Source organism: Perca fluviatilis, chromosome 14, assembly GCF_010015445.1.
Source record: "Perca fluviatilis chromosome 14, GENO_Pfluv_1.0, whole genome shotgun sequence".
Classification (NCBI taxonomy): domain Eukaryota; kingdom Metazoa; phylum Chordata; class Actinopteri; order Perciformes; family Percidae; genus Perca; species Perca fluviatilis.
The window spans coordinates 20,864,700-20,873,962 of NC_053125.1; the positions used below are offsets into that span (position 1 = coordinate 20,864,700).

A 9,263-nucleotide genomic window follows, 5' to 3' on the forward strand; every position below is an offset into this window, starting at 1 on the left:
TTTCATTCTTTAATACATAACCCGCCTGGATTTTATACGCAGAGAGAACCGACTAAGAACAATCAACCAAAACATTTATTTGGAATGAAAACTATATAACATTATGTCAAAAGAATGTCAAACTACAGAAAAAAAAAAAAATCCATAACATCAATGACTGTTGATATCCAACGCATGAGCAGCCCCCTGAATTTGGGTGAAACTTGACAAATCCTGGCTGCACGTTCATAAATTGGGATCCTCAATGTGTTTTTGACCGTTTGCTTTAGAGTCTCATCTGAGCCTTCATCACTCAATTCCTTGGTCTGATCTCCATCCCTCCATCTCTCTCTCTCTCACAGAACAGGTCTGGGTCGCTGGGTGAGCAGAAGGCCGAAGCGTTTCTTCACCGTCACCCGGTGTCGGGAGAACTTGTCGTCTGGGGAGAAGCGAGCCGGGTGGGCCGAGCTGGTGGGCTGCCCATCAGGACAAATCTTCTGTTGGTGACGAAGAAGGAAATAGATAGCAAAACATTTGATTTCAGTGCGGGGAGATGTGATTAAAATCAAACAATAGATCAAGACATCTAACTGGATAACCGCTTTGTGGCATTCATTTAAGAAACAAAAAGTGTATTACAATTCCTAAATTTAAAAACAATGAAAGGGTTTCATTTTATGCAGGCTATTTGTTTATTGCTGGGCTGCAACTAACAATTGTTTTCATTAGCATGTAATATTTTAGTAATTCCCTCTACTATCTCATAGTTTGGTCTATAAAACGTCAGAAAATAGACATGTCACAAATTCCAATTGGACCCTTTAAGTAGGGCTACACGATATTAGGTAAATACCTAATATACTTGAATATCGCATTGCACTGCTTTTTTTGCACTTCTGGTTGGACGCAAACTGCATTTCAGCGTCTTTGTACACTGCACAATGACAAAGGTGAATCTAATCGCGATTATTTTGACTGATATTGCGACATGATTCATGATATTGGAGGGAATGATCATTTTTGTATCACTCATTTTCATTGAAAAATATATACATAAAAAAATTTATTGAAGTGTGATTATTTTTTTCCGAGGATCTGTACCAAACAGATGTTTTCTTCAGTCTGTAGGATACAATTTGTAGCCCTACCTTTAAGTTGCTCGTTTCATGTAAAATGTAACAAAGAAAAGAAAAAAACAGCTGGGAACAGAATGTTTTGCATTATTGATTGATAGATAATTAACTCATAAAAGATGTATCAATTATATTAAAATATTTAGTTGCAAACTAATTTATGTCAGTCGACAAACTGATGATGATAACTACTAAATCTGTCATAGCTTCCCATTTACTGTAAGTCTGAAATGTAGGAAAATCATTTTCTGTGTATATAATGTGCGTTGTGTTACACATGGCAACCTCTGTTAAATTTACAGTTTGTGATGTCATTTCATGAATTTACAGTTTTTGTGTTGTCATTTCTTAATTTACAGTTTTTGTGATGTTAACAAAGGGTATTTATTCTAGTCGAAGTGGCTTCAGCTCTAAGACCCTGCGAGATATCGGTCTGGCAATGCAAGACTAAAGCAGAATCAAATCTAAACCCCCCAAGACCTCATTACCAAGTAGAAAATACATTAGAAATATAAATATATTGCCAGGACCTTAGTTTGACATATTCAATGTGTTGAATGTTTTTGCTATTCCAATATTTTGCATATACAAAACACACATTTTTGAAACTGGATTGATTAACGTTAGATACATTATTAAAATAGCTTATTGCAGCCCATTAGTTATCTGACTGTCTGGGGTAGTTCATCTAACGTTATGGCTTTTTACCACCTGAAATAGATTATTAATTGGAAGGCGTCACTTCTGATGAACTTTAAATCGATAACCTTTTCTTTTACGTCGCTATGTGTTTGATTTGAACAAGCTTTGTTTTTACACCTTAAGTTCAATATGGAAATTACAAGATATAACGTACGTTATAGCTAAAGAATTTTGTTTGAGGGCCCTAGCTAACTTAGCTAAGCTAGCTAATGTCACAATAACGTGAATCAACGTTGACTAAGAGCACGGGGACTACGTTTTAGTTCTTCAAATAAGCCATTGTATATAAGCTAAGGTTAAACTACGTTAATAAAGAAGTCAAACATATTTAAACAGAATAAAGTTAGGTATGAAGGATGTAAACACAACGTTAACGTTACCTTCAGAGTGTAAACTCTGTCCCCGTTATCATTTAGGTAAAACTGCAGAAACATCTTGACGACAAGTTACTCTCAACGTTTCAAAATATATCAAAGAGCTTGTTTTATATCCACGAAAATCTCAAAAGTAGCAGGTAACACGCTCTTTCTATTCGGAAATCCACGTGCAGCGAAGTTACACTCAGTCGCAGGGCGGATATCCGGTTTAGAATTCAGGTCGCTCGGCATTCTGGGAAATTGTGTTTCTTAACACAGTAACTGTCATCATTCCAGGGTTAGGGTTATTCCATACACTGTATAAAACTTTTTTTACAGTCTATATTCCAACAAAGAGAGCATTTTGTGCTACTTCATGAAAAAATAAAAAAACAATTCAAAGGATATTTAATTTTTCTGGCCTGTGTGTTTATGATCAAAAATAAAGTTAGCTGAAGAATAAAATGTTGATTGTTTAATTGTCCAGTTGAAAATAAGCTATTTGAATTAGTGCACAAACTTATAAATGTCCCAGCTATACTGTATAAAAAAAATACATAAAATATGTATTTATAAAACTTTATGCAGTTTGGAATGTTTCTATGCACAGAACTTTCAGTCAGAAGAAAACAAACCAACCTAAATCAAGTTTATTTTTAAAACATACAGCAGATGCAAACTGATGAATTGGTTGAAGACTAATCATCTCTCACATGAAAGGTAGGCACAATGACAACTATTTGATTGTGAACAATGTGTATTATTTGTTAAAACATTGCATGAATGTCCAAAGGTTTATTCAATTAGAAGTGTATAATTTCACATAGGAGAGTGTAGCAGCGTGACCTGTTTGGGACAGACAATTGCAGGAGTCTACTGTGTTGTTGTAAATCAAGAAATGTAGCAGATACTGTATAAATTAAAAAGTAAAAGTGTTGATTAGTCCAGGATTTAATAAAAAAGTAACATTGAAAACACAGCTCAAGGTGCAGTTGGCTGAAGGTTTATGCAGTATTATATGTACTTGTGTTACTGTTTTAATGTCTTCTGTAGTTTCAGTACATTCTACACTATTCTATATTCATGTAGGTGACAGAATCAATAAATATAAAATCATCATTATAAATAATGAATTAATTAATAATTTCCTGCTGTTGTGGTTTGGCCGGTCCTTCAGGTTGATGTTTATATGATGAGATTGTTCCCCAGTATATGTTCTATATATATAGTTTTTTGCCCTGGAGCATATTGGAAGCTATTTAACTTTACACCAAGTAGCTGGATTGGAGATTGCAGATTGGAAAGTATTATGAAATACTCAGAAATACCGCCAGACCTTTGAAGACATTTAAATAAACACGTGGTTTTCACATTGGGCTTGTGTCATGGTATCTTTGCTGTTAGAATGGGTCAAATTGCTATTGACCGCCCCTTTATATTCTCACTTTCTTCTGACAGTTACAAACCGCAGACGTGCAGACATAAAAGATGGAGCCGATGTTTTCTCTGCCTGAGATCATCCTAAGTGACAAAGAAGAGCCTGCTTCTACTCAGTCAGGATCCCATAACTTTTCTAATTTTTCCTCACATTACCACCAACTGGTTCCTGCTCCACAAGAGGAGCCAGACATCCACAGGTTGTCAGAACCCTCCTTTCAGACAAGCCCAGTTGGACAGTTTTGTCAGCCAGAACCTTATCTTGTGACGGGTGAATCGGTGTTGCTGAGAACTCCCACAGTTGCAGACATGCTCCAGCGGAGAGCCAACCCCGATCACAGAGCAGGCGCACTATATTGGACACAAAGGGACTCAAACCAGCAATGTGTGCAGCATCTGCTCCCAAGCTTGGCCGGCCCCATCCAACCCCAAGCTCAGGACTGCCCCTCTTCCTTCACCGTCCTGCCTGGTGTTTGTCCCCAGACTTTACCCCCTGATGCCAGGTTCCAACCTGGATTCACACCACTTTTGCCAGAGGTCATAGTCACCCCAGGTTGTAGTTCATATTTTTTGGTTCCTATCAGCAGCCCGCCAGAGTGCTGCTGCAGCGCATGTTCGCCTCCTCGTTCTTGGCTCCTGCTGCCTGAGCTTCGTCCCAGCTGGTGCTCGTGTCCACAGGCGGTGCCCGTCCATCAGCACTGCAGTCCAGACCGGTAAGGGACGTTCAGCTGATAGCATGATCTTAGACGTAGAAACACTGATTACTGTATCTGACTACACCATTTTCACCCCAGGGTCTCGACGAGAACGGCTCAGCAGGTCAGCAGGTGGCCGATGTCAGGGACCGAGCAGACTGAAGAGCACAACAAGTCAGAAGGTCAGAGGTCAAGGGTTTAAAAGGGCAAGGAGGTGATATGAAATGGTAACACTTTATAATAACCATCACTAATACATGGTAAATTGATAGTTAATTAAACTTTAGTTAAGTATTTTACTGTTAACAATGAAATGATGATTTATAATGTTTACTAGTTATTAGTAGGAATGGGGGGGGGGATCGATACAGCATAGCGTCGCAATATTTTCCATGGCAATACTGTAGCGATACACAGATGCGAAGTATGGATCTATTATATATATATATATATATGTGTGTGTGTGTGTGTTGGTCAGTTTGTCTGCTTGACAATCCCATTTTGCAGCAATACCATCGAAGTGAGATGAACAAACAGAGAAATTGTATCTTTTTAGATAAAACAGATGTTGACAAAGTTTCCTTTTGGGGACATCAATTGAAACTGGGAAAAACTTCAAGTGGGAAAAAAGGTAATACATTGCAATATATCGCAGAATATCGCAATATGTTTAAAATCGCAATAATATTGTATCGTGACAAAAGTATCGTGATGATATCGTATCGTGAGGCCTCTGGTGATTCCCACCCCTAGTTATTAGTAATGCTATAATTTGTGTTATTATCATTAGTTTATTGTAATATAAAACAATAAGTTTATACTTGGTCAAAGGTTAATACTTGTTTTGTAAACCATTTATAAACATTTTTTGGATGGCTATTATAAAGTTGCAACTATTGCTTAAACTAATAAGTTAATGATTAATAAGTGGTTTATAAAGCATCAGGTAACATTCATTTGGCCCCATTAAAAATCTTTTTTTTGTGTTCTATGAAAGAGTTGATTATTTAATTATTAGTGCACCGATAATAACTATCTAAGAAGGTTTATAGATGCTTTGCAAAGTCTTAATTAAATATTAACAAGGTATGATTTGAGCATTTAGCTAAAGAAAATATAGCCTCACAGAGCGTCTGGAACTACCTTACTGTAGCCTTTATAAACTACTTCAAACTAACTCAACAACAGCAACAACAGTAAACTGGCCCTTGAGCATTGATGCATCAGTATTAACGATTTCTAATGTTCTTATATGTGTATTACATTGTGTATTAAAATGGCTGAACTGACAATTTAGTCCCCTATTCTCTCCCCTCTTTCTGTCTTTCCTCCCAGAAGAAGAGCAGAAAAAGAATCCACCCAACAATTACAAACTACAAGCAAACAACACAGACGATAACAGAACAAAGTCCAAGGTTCCTCCTGGATCTCTACCATCTTCGGAGGAAGAATCACTGGCAGAAGTCGACTTGGAGAAATACATGGCGGTCGTGGACTCCCTCAAGGTCCCATACTATATATTATAACATCAAATTATAGTTATATCTTTGGGTAGCTATGAAAATTGATTTAATCTTTAATCTGCCAAATGTTTTCATAGGTACAAAAAGCGGTCCATAATTCAAACGTTTTGTCACTTTGTTCAAACGGCAAATATTTGATCATGGAACGCACCATCAACGCCTCAACCTTATGCTGTTTCTGACTCCGCACAGATCCAAGAGGATTGGTCAGGGGACGCCAAAAACAATGAAAATGAGAAGAAACTGAAGATAGAGAATGGCTCGTTTCTGGAGTATCTGGATGAACTGTGCAGTGATGAGAACTTTGTCAGAGAGGTACGCTATCGATGGCATTCGTACAATATGGAAACCATTATCCCATCATTAGTTTTGTTGCGTTTTTAAGAATATCATTAACTTATTTTCATTCAATCAAAGTGCAACAGAGTGGTTTTAAGGCAAAAGTGGCAAAATGATCTTTTTATCACAACAATATGATCATCTTGTTCAAATATTTGGCTTTTTGTTCCACAAGCCTGTATATTTCATAGCCTGGAAATCCAGACCCAAATCCGAAAGATTAAAGGAATATGCCACCATTTGTTGAAATAGTGCTTATCACGGTCTACCCTGGCTGTAGATAGGTGGGCCAACGCATTTTGTGTCTCAGTGCATGTAATTAGGTTGTTTTTTTGTCTTTTGTTGGCTCACTTTTACTCACAACATGCTAACCGGCAACATAGGATTCCATTCATTACGCTAAGCTAACTAGCGGCGGCGCTGCCGTTGTTGCACCGGACTAAAACAATGCATGCACAAAAAATGCGTTGGCCCACCTATCTACAGCTAGGGGAGACCGTGATAAGCCCTATTTCAACAAACGGTGGCGTATCCCTTTAAGGGTCTGGCATTGAGTAATGAAAATGGCCCAACCCGAGAGGCCAAGCATGCATTTGGAAATCTCAGTGCACGCAATTGGATAACACTACAACCAATCACAACAATACACGGGGTGACGTATCCAGAGCCCGATACGCTCAGCTACCAGTGGAGCTAACTGGTAGATTAAACTGTCATCATCTGTTTAGCTCGCCTCTGGCCCGCCTATATCAGATACACCAATGCGATTGGTGCAGCTCGGCTACAAGGGCATAGTTAATGAGCATCATTACTGAATGTCAGAGTGACTCGCTGAGCAAATTCAAATTGTGCTCTCGTGAGAACTCTGGATTTCCAGGGTATATATTTCATGCTGTTGGATGATCATTACTGATCATTGTGGGCAAACTAAGGGAAGTTTTTTATAGTTTCTGTGTCTCAATCTGTTCCCATCGCTTTCTCTCAGACTGGTTCGACACTGAATGCAGAGTACCTGGATTTCCTGCTTTCGTCAGACCCAGAGCTCATTGACCTTCCACTGAAAAAGCAAGAGCAAGAGGTGATAAAACATGATAATTAGTAGCCTACTGTTAATGTTGAGTTTTGCAGCCTTGTGAGAAGAAGGTTGATCCAGCATTAGAGCAGGTCAATTTCAGCATCAGTGTTATTTTGAAATGCAGGGTTGAGAGCTGCTGTAGCCTACATTTGTAAAAAAAAATAAACAAAAAAGCATTGTAAAAATTCGGAGCATCAACCTTCTGCCAACGCTAATATTGATCCTGTAAATGACGGCACATCTCCGGTGTGTAGCGAAATACTTTTTATTATTGCCCTTTCAATTATGCACAGTATGAGGGGTTAAGTAAATAATCAGATCTTTGTTCTACTATCTCACTAACATACGATAACCAATCTTTTCTAATCCCTATATAAATTGCATTATGGGAATTGTAGGCTACAAGGTTTTCGGGTGTGGCTTTAATGAGTAACAAAAAGTTAGTGTATCTAGGCCTCTGGTGCTTCGATTGTGACGATTCTTTTTAAAATCTTTCCGTCATAAGCCCCGACCCCACCCCCCCAATGTTCATGGAAGTGCAATAATAAATTGCTGTAGTACCCCTTTAATTTCTTACTTTCATCTCTTTCTTCCAGGTGGGGTCGACGCTGAATACAGAGTACCTGAATCCCCCCCTTCCTTCAGATCCAGATCCCATTGACCTAGTGCTACGAGAGGTAAGATAATAATAGATAATAGTTTTATGGCTGTGATTTGTCGCGGAGTTAAGACCGAGTGCTAGGGGAGCTGTTAGATAAGAAAGAGAGCATAAAATCATTACAAGAAGAAAGTTGTAACATTTCCAGAAAAAAATGATTACATTTCCTGACAGCCCATACAGTGCAGTTACGTTTTAGTTTTTACTTGCAAAAACTTGTGTCTTGACTGCAGCATAACTGTCCAATGACAAGTTAACTCAGTTGGCAAGTTTAGTAGCTGCAGTAAAAGCTCCATTACCTTTTGTAAAAAAAAAAAAAGGCCAATAAATTCATCTTTCATTTACATATTTTTGTTTTTCTCTGGATCAACAGATTTTGGAAGTGCTCCAGCAAAAGATATCATATAAATCTCAAGCTGACTCCAGCAGCGTCACTCCTGTAACCGAAGAAACGTCTCCGGGGACTTCACGTGTCCAGGAAACTGCACCACTCCCAAACGCTCAACACCCCATTTTGGATCCTGCACGCTCACAGTCTGACACAAATCCAAACCACGATGGACATAATCCACCGCTGAGCAAGAAAGGGCCAAAGGAAGGTCGGTCGAGCTGTTCTCCCCTCCTTCCTTCGCTCCTTCTGGAAGAACCACTGCCAACTGATGCCACACTCAAATACAATAACCCTGTTAATGCCACGTCTCCTCTTAACCTCAATGGCTCCCTTACTTCACCACAGCAGATGCTTGCCAATCTCTTCCCAGGCCCCAGTCTTAATCCTGATTTGGAGGCAAGAGACAATGATGCATTGGTAGAGGTACCTGGGGCCACAAGGGATGAGTCAGAAGAAGCCTCAACGTCCCTCTCAAACCTTGGAGACACGCAGTCGGCTCAGGCATCCAAAACGCTTCAGGAAGGACCTCTAGCTGTGGATCCTCCTGCCTCGGAGTCCCCCCCAACCTCCGGTGTTTCAGAGTCCAACGAGGATCCTCGTACGATTGTCACCATGGATCATGGTCCTAGTTTCAGAGTTGATTTGTTGACTGTCGGCACACCGCAACCAGCGGGCCCTCCAGCTCCGGCTTTGAAAACACTTCCTTGCCCACTGCCTCAGATAAGAAGACCTGAGGAAAAATGTAGCCCCAAAAGCATTTACCCAAAGTCCTCTTGTCTCGCGGCAATTGCTGCGCCAGCTAATTCGCCTTTCTTAGCAGATCCCTACGCAAACTCTTGTTATCCCCCGGTTGATATGTCAGACTCTGTGCCTGAAAACCTGACAGTAGAGCCACCCAAAGAATTGCAACTTTCCGAAGACCTAGCATCCTCCGAACTCAGGGAGACAGCAGCGACCCAAAAGCAAACAGCTTCA

The 9,263-nt window shown here is 39.5% G+C and overlaps 1 protein-coding gene and 2 long non-coding RNA genes across 3 annotated transcripts; 2 read left to right on the top strand and 1 right to left on the bottom strand.

The window, feature by feature from the left end:
- Nucleotides 1-57: 57 nt before the first annotated feature.
- nop10 (NOP10 ribonucleoprotein homolog (yeast)) lies at nucleotides 58-2,407 on the bottom strand. The gene is made up of 2 exons (XM_039822962.1): nucleotides 2,195-2,407; nucleotides 58-476 (listed from the first exon to the last, which is right to left on the bottom strand). Exons 1-2 carry the CDS (start codon nucleotides 2,246-2,248, stop codon nucleotides 336-338), a joined length of 195 nt encoding a protein of 64 aa, XP_039678896.1. The 5' UTR covers nucleotides 2,249-2,407; the 3' UTR covers nucleotides 58-335.
- Nucleotides 2,408-4,191: 1,784 nt separating this feature from the next.
- Nucleotides 4,192-5,769, top strand: LOC120572338. The gene is made up of 3 exons (XR_005641423.1): nucleotides 4,192-4,320; nucleotides 4,402-4,484; nucleotides 5,638-5,769. It is a non-coding gene; the product is annotated as an uncharacterized LOC120572338 (long non-coding RNA).
- Nucleotides 5,770-7,160: 1,391 nt separating this feature from the next.
- LOC120572339 lies at nucleotides 7,161-8,585 on the top strand. Its single transcript, XR_005641424.1, has 3 exons — nucleotides 7,161-7,242; nucleotides 7,836-7,916; nucleotides 8,271-8,585. It is a non-coding gene; the product is annotated as an uncharacterized LOC120572339 (long non-coding RNA).
- The last annotated feature ends 678 nt before the right edge of the window (nucleotides 8,586-9,263 follow it).